The following is a 16273-nucleotide window of genomic DNA, read 5'->3' on the forward strand; positions in this document are numbered from 1 at the left end:
TATCATTGTATGGCGTAGACGCTGTTGGAAAAGCCATTTTTTGTACTTCAAAATATGAATGAGCTTACATTTTTGTTACTGCTCTGTTTTTTATCCAAGTTTTATCTAGCAATCCTCGATCTCTTCATAGCAGGCCAGAACCTTTTTTTTGTATTCCTCCATATCTCTATCCCAAAGCTCTGCGGCCACCGCATTTAATGGAGATCTATTATTTGGTTCTCCCAACAATGATTGTAATGATAGTAGAATTGTTTCCACGTTATAAACTGCGGACCATTTCTCCTTCAAAATATCTAGACAGATATTGCCACTCATATCAACGTTTGGATGCCACATTGGACTTACGAACTTGACTTTTGGTGGGTGGAAAGGGTAGCTTTCAGGAAAATTTAATGAAATTTTAAATTTGAGATCGCTGTATGGTGTTCCTTGGGGGCCCGTTACATATCCGGTCCAGTATGTCAAATCATTGTCATCTTCAGGGAACGCGCTGATACTTCGTGTAGTAGAACATAGTAGTTGTAGCAACTCATTCTGTAGACGTTTCGTTACGCAAGCGCCCTCTTGCCCTGCCATTTGTTTCCTGGTCAGCTCCGAATACCGTAAGGTTATGATGTTTGAGTCATCCGTCAATTATACTCTTCACTTAATATCATCGAGAATTTTTGGATGTGTAAGGACCGGAGGCTTGTTTTGTGTCGCTGCCTTGTGTATTGTTTGACGACTTTGCCTTCGAAAGCGTCAAGAATGAAAAAAATGACATCATTAAATACCAGAAAAGGACGAAATTTGACCAAAACAATCCTGTTTGCATATTTCATTACTTTTGTATTTTCTCGACATAGCCATATGTGCACGACTAACAAAAATCAGTATTGCAATAATGTACAATTATATGTCAGTGTATATTAATAATATATATATTGTTTATCTATATTGGTTTCCTCCTCTCCCTTAATCACTATCGCTTGATTCATCATCATCGCTTTCGCTGGTGTTTTCTTCATATACGATTTCAGAACCATTGTCTTCTTTCACTTCTGGTAGTTCTAGTTCTTTATGACTTTCCTTATTCTCGATAGAAACTTCGTCGTCGAATACAATCTTTTTGTTTGACACTATAGGTAGACTTTCAGCTTGGGAACGAGAACTGTTGTAGCCGTTGCCTTCTTCGTCAATATCACTTATTAAGGTACCGTCCACAGAAACAACTCTACCTGTAGTGTAAACGTTTCTCACTGTGAACCTCAATTTACCATCAACAGGTTCACCATTAGAATCCACCCAGTGGCCTAAAGATCTGTTAGCAAAAGAAAACTTGCCCAGACTATTGTTTCCGCCGTTGTTATCTTTGCTTTCTTCGTTATTATGAGATCTATCATCTTCGTCCATGTTTACCACGTCGGCATCTTCTTCAACCTCGTTATGAACAAAAGTCCAATCTGTTGGAATGTTATTCTTCTTGATACTAGCGTTGAATGCGTCGTGAATCAAAAGACCGATATGTGAAGCGGATTGAATGAAAATGTAACCTTCCAAAACGTCTCCAACTTGTGGTTGCCAAACGTATAGATTCACGTGGCACCAAGTGAAACCGAAGGGGGTGTCAGGCGTAATTTTTATCAATTTTTCAGACTGATTTTCTTCGTTTAAAGGATCGGCGTCAAGAATCTTCAAACCTTCGTAACCTAACACAACACCTCCAACTTTGTTATTATATTTCATTACTAATGGGTTTAGGTGTTGTTTCATGATCCCTTGCAAAGGATTCTCTAGATACATTGGTGCCAAAGAGACATAAAGAGCGATGGGAACACGCACTATACAGTTAGAAGTCCCATCTTTTTCATCAATGGGGTTTGTAATCTGTTTTTTATGCTTTTTGATGAACCTTGTAGCTTCGCGGTTCTCGTTAGATCTTTTTACTTGTGACATGATTCACTTCGTCTCCTATATATCGAGTGCGTCCTATGATATTCAAAATGGAGGAGGCTGCACAGTGATATTTCCTTCTATTCTATCTCATTGCTAAACCTTACTTGTCACTATTCCATTTGCGATGCCATTATTATTTCATTGAAAAGAAAATTTTTCTTCAATACACCCACGCATCCCCATCGATTTTCTCGTTTTTCAATGTCAGTAATAATATACTGTTTCTAGCGTTTAAAGGTTGAGACATAAGCGCAGACGAGGGATTCTACTAGCACGAAACACCGCCAACTACATCACTTATTGCTTTATTGCTTTGATGTGTCTGTTTTTTATTTTTGCTTGCAAGGATCAAGACACAAGCACATCGTGTGCAGGTTTGCAGAAGAAAAGTTTTAAAGGGCCGAGAATTTAGAACGTCTAAGCTTTTCTAGATGATGCAATAATCCTTGCATCTTTGACGCTAATATCAAATAAGAAGGACATCGATCGTTACGTTTCCATACATTTGACATATTTGTTTCTTTAGTATATACTGGTTACCCGCTCTCTCGGCAATATTTTGCCGTGAAAAATTTTGGCAAAAAAAAAAAAGAAAAAAATTTTTCAAATCTCATCTCATCTCTTTAAACAAAAGCTTTCTCGGCTTTTATTTGACAAACTTATTAAACATAAAGGAACCGCAAGCACGCTAACAATCCTAAACCTAGGTATCCATTAACTACACAGCTGAAAACTTGTCCTTTTTCTGCTTTTTTTGCCTTATCTCGATTATAATTAAAGCAAGAAAGAAAAATGGATATTTCTAAACCAGTTGGTTCTGAAATCACATCTGTTGATTTTGGGATCCTAACAGCTAAAGAAATTAGAAATTTGTCAGCAAAGCAAATCACCAACCCTACAGTTTTGGATAATTTGGGTCATCCAGTTTCTGGCGGTTTATACGATTTAGCCTTGGGTGCCTTCTTAAGAAATTTGTGTTCCACTTGTGGTTTGGACGAAAAATTCTGTCCTGGTCATCAAGGCCACATTGAACTACCTGTCCCTTGTTATAATCCGTTATTCTTCAATCAGCTGTATATCTATTTGAGGGCATCATGTTTGTTCTGTCACCATTTCCGTCTGAAGTCAGTTGAAGTTCATCGTTACGCATGTAAGTTGAGATTGTTACAATACGGTTTGATTGACGAATCTTACAAATTAGATGAAATAAACTTGGGCTCTCTTAACAGCGGTATGTACACCGGTGACGAAGCTATTGAAGACAATGAAGATGAATTCATGGATGGCGAGGATAAGCAATCAAAGGATGTTTCCTCCACTTTATTGAACGAGTTGAAAACTAAGCGTGCAGAGTATGTCGATATTGCTATTGCTAAAGCACTATCGGACGGTAGGACTACTGAAAGGGGTTCTTTTACCGCTACCGTCAACGACGAAAGAAAGAAATTGGTTCACGATTTTCTCAAAAAGCTATTAACCAGAGGGAAATGTGATAACTGTGGTATGTTTTCGCCAAAATTCAGAAAAGATGGTTTCACCAAGATTTTTGAAACTGCATTGAATGACAAACAAATCACAAATAACAGAGTGAAGGGTTTCATTCGTCAAGATATGATCAAGAAACAAAAGCAGGCGCAAAAACTGGATGGTTCTAATGAAGAATCTGCAAACGATGAAGAAAGTTTCGACGTGGGTAGAAATCCTTCTGCTAGGCCAAAGACAGGTTCCACATATATTTTATCTACTGAAGTGAAGAATATTTTGGAAACTGTTTTCAAGAAAGAACAGTATGTTTTACAACATGTTTTTCACTCTAGACCCAATCTATCAAGAAAATTGGTTAAGGCTGATTCTTTCTTCATGGACGTCATCGTTGTTCCACCAACCAGGTTCCGTTTACCATCTAAGCTAGGTGATGAAGTTCATGAAAACTCTCAAAATCAACTGTTGTCAAAGGTTTTGACAACAGCATTGTTGATTAGAGATCTAAACGATGATTTGTCTAAATTACAGAAGGATAAAGTCTCTCTGGAAGATAGAAGAGTGATTTTTAGTAGATTAATGAACGCGTTTGTCACCATTCAAAACGATGTCAACGCTTTTATTGATTCAACCAAGGCACAGGGCAGAACTAGTGGTAAGGTTCCAATCCCCGGTGTCAAGCAAGCTTTGGAAAAGAAGGAGGGTTTGTTCAGAAAGCATATGATGGGTAAGCGTGTTAACTACGCTGCTCGTTCTGTTATTTCTCCAGATCCGAATATCGAAACGAACGAAATTGGTGTTCCACCTGTTTTCGCAGTCAAGTTGACTTACCCAGAACCAGTGACCGCTTATAACATTGCAGAGTTACGTCAAGCTGTCATCAATGGTCCTGATAAATGGCCAGGTGCAACCCAAATTCAAAATGAAGATGGTTCTTTGGTCTCTTTGATCGGGATGTCCTTGGAACAACGTAAGGCACTAGCTAATCAATTGTTAACTCCTTCTTCAAATGTTTCCACACATACTTTAAACAAGAAGGTTTACCGTCATATCAAGAACAGAGATGTTGTCTTAATGAATCGTCAACCTACTTTACATAAAGCTTCCATGATGGGTCATAAGGTTAGAGTGTTACCAAATGAAAAAACTTTGAGATTGCATTATGCTAATACCGGTGCTTACAATGCAGATTTCGATGGTGATGAAATGAACATGCATTTCCCTCAAAACGAAAATGCAAGAGCTGAAGCCCTAAATCTAGCTAATACTGATTCACAATACTTGACTCCGACTTCAGGTTCTCCAGTTAGAGGTTTGATTCAAGATCATATTTCTGCTGGTGTTTGGTTAACAAGTAAAGACAGTTTCTTTACTAGAGAGCAATATCAACAATACATCTATGGTTGTATTCGTCCTGAAGATGGACATACCACTAGAAACAAAATCATCACTTTGCCTCCAGCTATCTTCAAACCATATCCACTTTGGACAGGTAAACAAATCATTACAACAGTGCTGTTGAATGTTACTCCACCAGATATGCCAGGTATCAATTTGATATCCAAAAATAAGATTAAGAATGAATATTGGGGTAAAGGCTCTTTGGAAAACGAGGTTCTCTTCAAGGACGGTGCATTGCTATGTGGTATTTTAGACAAATCACAATATGGTGCTTCGAAGTATGGTATTGTGCACTCATTGCATGAAGTTTACGGTCCAGAAGTTGCTGCTAAAGTTTTATCAGTTTTGGGTAGGTTATTTACTAACTATATCACAGCTACGGCATTTACTTGTGGTATGGACGACTTACGTTTAACTGATGAAGGTAACAAATGGAGAACTGACATTCTGAAGACATCTGTTGATACTGGTCGTCAAGCCGCTGCTGAAGTTACCAATTTGAATAAAGATACACCAGCAGATGACGCAGAATTATTAAAGAGATTACAAGAAATTTTACGTGACAATAATAAGTCAGGTATTCTCGATGCTGTTACATCTTCTAAGGTTAACGTTATCACTTCCCAAGTTGTCTCCAAGTGTGTACCAGACGGTACCATGAAAAAGTTTCCATGTAATTCCATGCAAGCAATGGCTCTGTCCGGTGCTAAAGGTTCTAACGTTAACGTTTCCCAAATCATGTGTTTGCTGGGTCAACAAGCTTTAGAAGGTAGAAGAGTGCCAGTGATGGTCAGTGGTAAAACTTTACCATCATTCAAACCTTATGAAACGGATGCCATGGCCGGTGGTTATGTTAAGGGTCGTTTCTATTCTGGTATTAAACCTCAAGAATATTATTTCCATTGTATGGCTGGTCGTGAAGGTTTGATTGATACTGCCGTCAAGACATCCAGATCTGGTTACTTGCAGCGTTGTTTGACAAAACAATTAGAGGGTGTTCATGTATCTTATGACAACAGTATAAGAGACGCCGATGGTACTTTAGTGCAATTCATGTATGGTGGTGATGCTGTTGACATTACTAAAGAATCTCATATGACTCAATTTGAGTTCTGTCTGGAGAACTACTACGCATTGTTGAAAAAATACAATCCATCTGCCTTAATCGAACATTTAGATGTTGAATCTGCATTGAAGTACTCTAAGAAGACCTTGAAATACAGAAAGAAACATAGCAAAGAACCACATTACAAGCAATCAATTAAATATGACCCTGTCTTGGCCAAATACAATCCTGCTAAATATTTGGGTTCCGTTTCTGAAAACTTCCAAGATAAATTAGAATCCTTCTTGGACAAGAATTCCAAATTATTTAAATCAGCAGATGGTGTTAATGAAAAGAAATTCAGAGCTCTAATGCAATTGAAGTATATGCGTTCTCTAATTAATCCAGGTGAAGCTGTTGGTATTATTGCCTCTCAATCCGTTGGTGAACCTTCAACCCAAATGACATTGAATACTTTCCATTTTGCAGGTCACGGTGCCGCTAATGTGACACTAGGTATTCCTCGTTTAAGAGAAATTGTTATGACCGCTTCTTCTGCTATCAAAACTCCTCAAATGACATTACCTATTTGGAATGACGTTTCCGACGAGCAAGCTGATACTTTCTGTAAATCTATTTCAAAAGTTTTACTATCTGAAGTGATAGATAAGGTGACAGTTACTGAAACGACTGGAACCTCAAATACCGCTGGGGGAAATGCCGCTCGTTCCTATGTTATTCATATGAGGTTTTTTGACAACAGCGAGTATAGTGAAGAATATGACGTTTCTAAGGAGGAATTACAAAACGTGGTATCTACACAATTCATACATCTGTTGGAAGCTGCCATTGTAAAGGAAATAAAAAAACAAAAAAAGACTACCGGACCAGACATCGGTGTTGCAGTGCCAAGATTGCAAACTGATGTTGCAAGCAGTTCAAACTCTAAAAGATTGGAAGAAGATAACGATGAAGAACAAAGTCACAAGAAAACCAAGCAAGCCGTTTCATATGACGAACCAGATGAAGATGAAATTGAAACTATGAGAGAAGCTGAAAAGTCTTCCGACGAAGAAGGTGTCGATTCTGATAAGGAAAGTGGTTCTGACTCTGATGAAGATGAAGATGTTGACATGAATGAACAAATCAACAAGAGCATAGAAGAAGCTAACAACAATATGAGCAAATTGCAACGTGATCGTCAATCAGCCATCATTTCTCATCATAAGTTCATTACCAAATACAATTTCGATGATGAATCAGGTAAATGGTGTGAATTCAAGTTAGAGTTAGCTGCGGAAACCGAAAAGTTGCTGATGGTTAACATTGTCGAAGAAATTTGTAGGAATTCTATTATTAGACAAATTCCTCGCATTGATCGTTGTGTTCATCCAGAACCAGAAAACGGAAAGCGTGTTCTTGTTACTGAAGGTGTTAATTTCCAAGCTATGTGGGACCAAGAAGCGTTTATCGATGTTGATGGTATTACATCCAATGATGTTGCTGCTGTTCTAAGAACATACGGTGTAGAAGCAGCCAGAAATACCGTTGTGAATGAAATCAATAACGTTTTTTCACGTTATGCTATCTCTGTTTCTTTCCGTCATTTGGATCTAATTGCTGATATGATGACCAGGCAAGGTACTTATTTAGCCTTCAACAGACAAGGTATGGAAACATCTACCTCATCGTTTATGAAAATGTCCTACGAAACCACATGTCAATTCCTGACCAAGGCCGTCTTAGACAATGAACGTGAACAACTAGACAGTCCTTCTGCTAGAATCGTCGTAGGCAGATTGAATAATGTCGGTACAGGTTCATTCGATGTTTTGGCAAAGGTTCCAAATGCTGCTTAAAAGTATGCAAAAAGATCTATAATTATTACGATTTAATATTATTATATTTGAAGGAGAGATTTTGAAGAAATATAAGAAAAAGGCGAGAGAGTGATACCACTAACATTTCGTATCTGGTTATTTTTTCTTGTTCGTGTATGTTATGTAAAATAAGAAAGTTAGGGTACTATGAGCGCATAGTCATTAAGTTAATATACATCTGTATAAAATATTTGTGTATAGAAAGTTGTTTATACCCGATTAATTTGATGTACTGTTTTTATATGTATATGGGTTTTTTTATCATGCTAAACTAGTACTTCGTCCTTCCCACTCAAACATATCCCGGCCGGGTGAACCTCACCTAAGTGATATCGGCGGCAGTATCAGGAATGATAAGACAAGTAGCCTAAGCTAGAGGAAGCAGGTTGTATAGATATTTGTTATAATGGTATGATTGGATGGATTGTCATTATTATGGTACATAATTAAAGAGCCTGTCAATGCTTATGCATTCATCTATATATACATATACATACAATTATAGAGTCCTTATATTTTTTAAAGGTATTCTTAGTGTCATGATGTTATTGTTATGATTCGTTAGGTGCGGACATCAGTTGGTCTTCTTCGTTATGTTAATCGCAGCGGGCCCTCTTGGGTCTCTCTATTGAGCAGAACGAACTTTGTTGTTGTTGTGGTAGCTTTGGTCTGACAATACTTGAGTCGTCGCGTCTTCTTTGTTTCCTTTCCATGTTGGAGATGGGAGAGGCAAAGGACGTAGGTTTGAGACCCTTCTGAGAACCTAACCCCCAATACATTTCGTTTTTCTTGATTAATTCTTGATAGTTGATGAACCCCGGGGCCCATAGAATCTTTTCGTCTCTTACAGTGCCAGGGATTACAGTGGTGGATTTAACGAATTGTAAAGCTTGGTAGACGTTAAAAGTTGGGTTTGCCTTCAAGACGGTAGACATCAATAAACTTATTAAATTTTCGTCGTTATTACCGTTTCCTGAAACAATGAGTATGTTACTGTTCATGTTCCCGTTTTGAGCGATTGAGCATTTGAAAATTGTGATCAAATCGTTAAAGACTTGGAATTTAGCTTCGTTGGCTACTCGGAAAATATTTGTACGAGAATATTCAGACTTGTTACCGTACAGCAAATTATCCAGTGCCGATACGGAATCATTAGAGCCATGATCGAATTGAACGTATGCATTTCGATAGTGAGATTCTGGTGGTGGAGTTAGAGGTTCACCATTATTATTAATATCGTCCAAGAAATCGAGGTGATGAATTAACTGCTGTAAAAGGGAACTATTATACCAATGGTAGGAACGCACTAAATCGTTCTCCATTGATATTTGAGAGTCGTTGTCGATGTTCACGATGACTGTTTCATCGAACAAGCTTGGGCGAAGCTCATGATAGATATGTGATAGTGTTTCAGTAGGTATATCGACATTAATGATATACCTGATGCCGTTTTCTAGTAGGAAATTCGTACGCGTCAGAGAATGTATGGAACCGAAAAATATGTGGTTATCTAGCCTTTGAGGGATGTCTGCATCATTGAGCTGCTCTAGAATAGTCATTTTATGTTTTTCCTAGAGAAAAAGCAGCGAAAAAACGTAATATATTTAGCGATGTATTCTATAATGGCCAATCAGGAAATCGCTGCATTAGATGAGCATTAAAACCAAGTTCAAGAGAACGCATTACAAGCAAGAAAGAAAATATATCTGTAAACAAAAAGAATGTCACAAAAGGAAGAAGAGAACTCACAAGAAAAAATTTTCAATCAGAACTTGGAAGGGCTTAAAGTCAAATAAAAAAAAAAATATGGAAAAGAGAACAAGTATTTACCAGCACTGTGGATGAAATGTTTTTTTTTCTTTTCATCTAAGATGTAAGGCCATCTTCTAGTTCCAGGGTATCGCATCGCAGTTTATCCCATATACGCATCTTGAAAATTTTTCATTTTTTTTTTTTTCATCACAGCAAGGGCGCGCGCATTTGAAGAAAAACTCGCAGGAAACGCGAAAGGCCGTGGAAAGAAGCAGAAATGTAAACCGCTTTCTTTTCTTATTCGGGAAAAGAAATGAGCGGAGCGGGCGAAGATCGCTGCGGACGGAAGGCGCGAAATGCACGCTGTGCGACGAGGCTTGGATCTCAATTGCGTGGGGGGTGGGGGTGAGCTGCTCGGCGGTTTTAGCCGCTGACACTGCTGGTTCCCGGTTTCAGGGGCCACGGCGCTTGCATTTTGAGCATCCGAGATGCTGACAGAGCTAAACGGCATGCATCGTTCTAGGTAATAAGAAGGTGTTACAGTTTAAGTCACCCTGAAATCGGTCGTACGGGACATGATCATTGTATATATTTCACTAGTATGTGGTGTTTGCTTTTATCTTAGGTTCGGTATACCCCACCGGAAGCACTGGTTCATTGTGCACCGGTCTTCGGTCACAGCGAAAACCACACATTAACGCTACCTCATAGCTGTTTGGTCCAATTAGGACAGCTTGCTCACAGTTTGTTGAGTATATTTTTTGTCGGATACCCCAATTTCGTGACTGGGGTACAAGTCTGCTAAAGCGCATTTGAAATGTGCTCGAAATGAACCAATAGAAGAGATTGAGTGACAGTTTTAGCAACAAGTTGCTTCCCCGATTTCGTGAGTATTTCCGATATATTCTAACATGTACTAACACCATTTTCAAGCTTTTAACTTTTTAAGTGCTTCAGTAGCTCAGTCGGCAGAGCGTCAGTCTCATAATCTGAAGGTCGAGAGTTCGAACCTCCCCTGGAGCATTTCTTTTTTTGTCTCAATTTTTTTTCTATTCTCCCGAGCTAATCATATTCCTTTAAGAGAAGAAGTCAAAGTAAAAAAAGGTGTTTAAGAATATAATGCTGAAAATATATATGTTTCATACTTAGTTTAGTTATGGGTTGACATAATAAGGAGGTTGTGAAAAATGTAATGAATAAAAAAGATAACCGTAATAATAAAAATAAAATAAAAAGTTTAAAAAAAAGAGTTCGTTCGTATAAATCATTAGGAGGTATGTTTTTGTTGAAAGTGAAGAAACAAGTAGAATACTGTCTTCAGTTTTGGCATACATATCCATTTGTGGTTAGGAGGGAATCTTGTCATGTCTTGTGCTTTCTTGGTCATGAATCGCGAGTCATTAATGTGTATAAAAGAATAAATTGAGAGAAGTTTGGAATCGTACGGGATAGAAGAGGGTGGGAGGGCGGTATCATGACCTGTCTCCATCTGGTGCGTTTGCTTTTTTTTTGGTCTTTTGAGACGTTTTTTTCCATTGTTTTTTTTGCATGTTATGGTTGTGTATATATATATTTTTTGTAGTTTAGGTTTGTTTTGGAGAAGCCTCATTTAAACCAAGAGGAGAAAAAATATTTCATGGAAAAAAAAAAGAGAGGAGAAAGGAATTCTATCGTAGTTTTATAATATCGGTGTGGGAAAAGTTGCTTTTATTTTTTGTTTTGTTTCAAAGTATCAATTTCACTTTTCAACCTTTGAACTTCCATTTCGTATAGTCGCTCGTTGTTCTGAAGATATAAAATGTAATCGACAGCTTTTTCCAAAATCATACTTTTATTTAGTTTCGTACTGGTAGCGGCGGTTGCTGGAAGTGGAGTAGCGGCGGCAGTTTCGTTACCGTCTTCATCCTGCTTCTTTACGGAATCACCTACTTCGAAAGCGGTTTGTTCACTTGCTACCCATGGAATGATTTGTTGTAATCTTGCAATTTTAGTGTTGATGTTTATTCTGTAACGCTTTTCGATCTTGTTATGAGCTTGCTTTTGGAAAGGGGTTAATCTTTTTCTTGGGGCCCTCTTTTTCGTTTCCTTAGCATCCAATCCTGTTTTCATGAATGGATCGTTTAATTCAATTTCGTTTTTAAGTGAGTTATCATCGCCGTTGTCACCGTCCATCATGTTAGGCATATATTGTAAAGAGGCCGGTTCAAAGTCCGCTAATAAAAGAGCGTCTTCATCTTCCTCTTCTCTTTTTACTGAGTTGCTGTTGTTAGCGTCGGGAGAATTCGAGTAAGAGGAAGGATTACTGAAAAACTCGTCTGTTGGGAAAAGAGCGGATTGTTCATTATTTGAACATATGAATTGGTCTTCGATGGGGGAGCCTATCGAGGAACTAGATGCAGAGGAGATAATGTTTTCCAAGGGTTCGAACCATGTGGAGGAAGATGCAGAAAGAACCGATGAAGAGTCTTTGTTGGAGATGAGATTACCGGTCCCGTCATTTTCGTCGGACAACCAGTTATCAAATTCAGCTTCAGGTTTAATTAATGTGGTTTCGCTAGATCTAACATTTCTGTCTAAAATAGAATTCATAATTGTTAAACTTGAAGATTGATCTGAAGATACGTGAATTTGCGGTTATTTTTTTATTTTGCACCAAAAAGTTATTGTAGTGGACAAAAAAAAATAATGATAATAAAGTAGAGAGACTTTAAGTTGGTATGGTTGTGGTATTTTATGTTTAATAAGAAAGAATAAGAAAAGTAAAGAAAATATATAAAGAGTAAAGGTTGATGGTTGGGAAATACAAAAAAAAGTATAATAAGGATAAAAGTAAGGTAGGTTTACTTTTTCGTGAATTGATATATGAATGAGAAATGAATGTTACCAAGTTTAAAGTTTGGAGATAACAAAAGAAGTTTATATAAGTACATTTGATTGTTGAGGTGAAAAAAAGGAAATGGAGGTGGAAAAAATCAATAGCAAAAGTTGCGTTTTGCGTCCCTACTAAAAGTGGAAATGTCGCAGACACGGTATCATCAACGTCGTGAAAAAGAAAAGAAAAATAATTGTTATTTGGCGAGTCGTGAACGTGCGCACAGGGGAAGCCCATTGTAAAATTCGTACGTGGGCACAATGAATGACGACTGCAGAAAGAAACCGCCGCAGCAGCAGCTTTAACATTCTAGAACAAAATTATAGTTCCTTACCAAATGAAAAGGCCACGTTGTTAGGGGAGCAGCAGAAGGAGCAGCAAGGGAAGCGAGCCCAAAAAAAAAAAATCCCACTCCAGGAGAGCATGCGGGACGGCCGGAACTGGGCTGAAACAACCTCCGCGGGCGAAAGTACAAGAAATCTGTTTGTTCCGGTTTCAAAAAAAAAAAGATTTTCCGGATGCTGCTGGGTGTAACGCAGGTATTCGGATGCGTGCGTCATTTATTTTTCTTACCCATGTGGAGTTTTGCAAGATCCGGCAGGACCGCCCACGCGAGCGCTCCGTGAAGGGGTGGCTGGGTGGTAGGGGGCCGTGGTTTAAGGCGGTTACCACATTCGGCTTGGTGTCGTGATGTTTCTTTGCCTAAAAGAAACTGAGACATGTTTTCGCCTGATTTGTATAACCTAACATAATAGTATGGCCAAAAAGGGTATTTTGCTTTTCTTTCCACGTGTCTGTAGTAGCATAAACGAAAAGTGAGTTATAATTAGAGCCCGTCAGTCGTTTTAGCGCTCACCCTTTCCCCGGCGTTCAACAATACGATGTGATTGGCATTGCATATTCGCCGACTTTGCCTCGTTAATTTGCTCGTTGCTGAGCTGCCACGTGATGGAAAGACACCTGGGTTCACGTCCGACCCTTCATGTTAGAACGAGCAAGTAGAACGTGGCAAACGTGGATGAAGCTTGTTTTACGTAAGCTGCAATAGCATTCTGCTTTTTTTCGGTCTTTAGCCTCGCTGATAAGAATGTGAAAAAGTAAACGATAAGATCAGAGGTCGCTTCATCAGCAAGACACAGAATTGCGGTTTTCAAATCTTATCTCGAGGACCTAGTACTAGTGTTATGTAAAATGCAGATCAACCTGATGAACCAAAAACAAGGGTAGCGGTGGAGTGAATACAAGCGCGCTTATCTGTTGCTTCTTGGATCACAAACCCATACTAATGGATAAGCGCTAACTGAATCCCGCATTAGATAAGGCACACGCAAATCGGCGGGCTAGTCGATATTCAATTATGTCGGAATCATATGGCTGTCGCCCACAATCGCGGTCCCTTTTGTGACGTTTTTACCCAATCAAAAAGGGTGTTAAACGCCCATTATGCTACCTTATTCGGTATCACTGATTTTTTTGTTTTCCAAGCGCCCTGCCCTTGCCAAGAGCGGTTAGCTTTTCTATTCAAACTTTACCTCTCTTGCTGAATATCTAAACTTTCTTCTAGCCTACCAAAAAGGATTTGGCTTCGTAAGTCAGCAATCTCATCGCGGTGGAGTATCAGTATGTACAATCAAGCACCATCGCAGAACGTAAGGAGAGAGACGTTAAATAGCTTTTTTTTACAGCAGTAAAACTATTTTGTTAGTACTGAGCGTTGAGTTCTGCGCCCAATACCAGATAGAATCAAAGTTGATAGTTTACAAAGAAAATTCCAAGTTCTGGTATGTGTAGTTCTGGTATGTGTGTTATTCAACGGTTCCGCAATGTAGGCTTTGGTTCAAGTATTCTCAGCTGACGGAATCGAAAGGGCATTTGACTTTTTCTGGATCCTATATTTCAAGTGCTGTGCGCTCCTTCTTCGGAGCCTAGTGTAAGGCAACACTGCTCATATAAGAGCGGCTCAAAAAAAGAAAAAGGATGCAAAACCTGGTTCGGTACATGTAATTGTATTGCACTTACGTCAAGTGATATTAAATCGAATACTATATATACTTGGTGTTACATTACTCCGCATACTACTATTACAATAAGCAAGAGAGTATAGCCAATCGTATATGCAATCTCATTTCGAAAATGGCACTGCCAATTTTTTTAGGTTGAACGACAGTCAAGACGATGTGCCTATAACATTTTAAGTCTCAGAAAGTACTGCTCTCTTTGGAAACGTGATCAAGTCCGATTTTTTCTCCTTTTCGTCCAAGATTGACAGCTCTAAACGAATATTGATTACTTTCGTCATATTTCTGATAATAATAGGATTCATGATACTCATGGCTTGGTTATTGATTCGAGTTCTTTCCAAGAAACCTAATGCGTCTCCAGTGCCGGGGAATACTGCTCTTCCCAAAGACACATTTGAGTCATATTTTTCTTATTTGTTATACGAAATCACTCAATTTCCACCATTCGTGCTTTCTTTCGTGGTACTGATAATTTTGATTGTGTCAGCTGAAAACTGCAATGTTCACTCCTTTTACGTCCTACTTTTTGTGTGGTTGTTTATAGCAGACTTCTTAGGTTTAGGTTATTCGGTGTTTAGATTTAATGCCGGGAGCTTCGACGACAATTGTGATACAAAACTTTTACTGGAGGTAATAACACGTAAACCAGCAGTAAAAGGGAAGGAATGGAGAACTATCACATACAACATGAATCAATATTTGTTTGACAATGGATTATGGGATACCCCATACTATTTCTACAGTGAAAACAATTGTTACCGCTATTTTATAAACCTTATTGAAAGAAAACATCTATATTCACAATCAGACACCACGGCTATCGGTGCACAGTGGGATGTGCTAGAAAGTGAAACCTCGGAAGATGCACCTAAATCGTATGTCTCTAGTTCCAAGTCGGATCTGGAAAGATGTCGTTTCCAAGCAGCTTTACTTGAAAGACAGGCGCAACGTGAATATTGGAGAAAACATTATCCAGATGCTGGTATATTCTAATTGTTGACAATTAGTAGTTTAGTAGATTGTAGTAATCAAGAATAAGCAGTTCTTTCTTATTATTATATAAGAGAGGTATATAAAACACACGCTGTAATAACGATTTAAATTGTATGATAATTTTTGGGATTCCGTTGTTTCTTAATGTTATAATATTATGTATAGATTACACTAGAGAATTAAGGAATCCACAAAAAGGAATCTGCAATTTTGCGTAATGTTATAAATGATTCTGTTCCTCTTTTTGTATGTTGTCATTCATTGATCCCATTACAATATCAATCCTTGCGCTTCAGCTTCCATTAATTTCGACGACACTTTGAATCTTAACTTACTAGTCTTGTAGTTTATGTCATCTTTTAACACCGTATATAATAGTAATAGATGGACAATAGTTGAATCTTGTTCCAACAGATATTAATAACCATTTAAATTGTATGATGATCTTTGGGATTCCATTATTTCTTAATGTTATAATATTACGTATATAGATTATACTAGAGATTCTCCTCATGGATTTAGGAATCCACAGAAAGGAATCAGTAGTTTTGCATAATATTATAAATGATTCTGTTCCTCTTTTTATATGTTGTCATTCATTGATCCTATTACAATATCAATCCTTGCGCTTCAGCTTCCATTAATTTCGACGACACTTTAAATCTTAACTTACTGGTCTTGTAATTTATGTCATCTTTTAACACCGTATATATTAGTAATAGATGGACAATAGTTGAATCTTGTTCCAACAGATATCAACCTCACAAATCTCAAGACTGGGTAGAATCGATTCATTGAATTCGTAAGGGTTTGCTGGTTATACGTCATTTAGTGTGATGTTCCATTTTTATGCCAAATACTAAACATTGTGCTGTCCAATTTAACTCAACTT

At 38.1% G+C, this 16273-nt stretch overlaps 6 protein-coding genes and 1 non-coding gene across 7 annotated transcripts; 3 read left to right on the forward strand and 4 right to left on the reverse strand.

Moving 5' to 3' along the window:
* Positions 1-105: 105 nt before the first annotated feature.
* UBC11 (putative E2 ubiquitin-protein ligase UBC11) lies at positions 106-576 on the reverse strand (the record flags this gene model as incomplete). The annotated part of the gene is made up of 1 exon (XM_018368147.1): positions 106-576. One exon carries the CDS (start codon positions 574-576, stop codon positions 106-108), a length of 471 nt encoding a protein of 156 aa, XP_018219529.1.
* Positions 577-954: 378 nt separating this feature from the next.
* Positions 955-1935, reverse strand: RPA43 (DNA-directed RNA polymerase I subunit RPA43; the record flags this gene model as incomplete). The annotated part of the gene is made up of 1 exon (XM_018368148.1): positions 955-1935. One exon carries the CDS (start codon positions 1933-1935, stop codon positions 955-957), a length of 981 nt encoding a protein of 326 aa, XP_018219530.1.
* Positions 1936-2727: 792 nt separating this feature from the next.
* On the forward strand, positions 2728-7722 carry RPA190 (DNA-directed RNA polymerase I core subunit RPA190; the record flags this gene model as incomplete). Its single annotated transcript, XM_018368149.1, has 1 exon — positions 2728-7722. One exon carries the CDS (start codon positions 2728-2730, stop codon positions 7720-7722), a length of 4995 nt encoding a protein of 1664 aa, XP_018219531.1.
* A 617-nt stretch (positions 7723-8339) lies between these two features.
* Positions 8340-9302, reverse strand: DI49_5154 (uncharacterized protein; the record flags this gene model as incomplete). The annotated part of the gene is made up of 1 exon (XM_018368150.1): positions 8340-9302. The coding sequence occupies one exon, from the start codon at positions 9300-9302 to the stop codon at positions 8340-8342; it is 963 nt and encodes a 320-aa protein (XP_018219532.1).
* A 1143-nt stretch (positions 9303-10445) lies between these two features.
* DI49_5155 lies at positions 10446-10518 on the forward strand. The gene has a single exon. It is a non-coding gene; the product is annotated as a tRNA-Met (tRNA).
* Positions 10519-11202: 684 nt separating this feature from the next.
* On the reverse strand, positions 11203-12084 carry TYE7 (Tye7p; the record flags this gene model as incomplete). Its single annotated transcript, XM_018368151.1, has 1 exon — positions 11203-12084. The coding sequence occupies one exon, from the start codon at positions 12082-12084 to the stop codon at positions 11203-11205; it is 882 nt and encodes a 293-aa protein (XP_018219533.1).
* Positions 12085-14688: 2604 nt separating this feature from the next.
* On the forward strand, positions 14689-15381 carry DI49_5157 (DUP/COS family protein; the record flags this gene model as incomplete). The annotated part of the gene is made up of 1 exon (XM_018368152.1): positions 14689-15381. The coding sequence occupies one exon, from the start codon at positions 14689-14691 to the stop codon at positions 15379-15381; it is 693 nt and encodes a 230-aa protein (XP_018219534.1).
* Positions 15382-16273: the final 892 nt, after the last annotated feature.

Source organism: Saccharomyces eubayanus, chromosome VIII (genome assembly GCF_001298625.1).
Source record: "Saccharomyces eubayanus strain FM1318 chromosome VIII, whole genome shotgun sequence".
In the NCBI taxonomy this organism is placed as follows: domain Eukaryota; kingdom Fungi; phylum Ascomycota; class Saccharomycetes; order Saccharomycetales; family Saccharomycetaceae; genus Saccharomyces; species Saccharomyces eubayanus.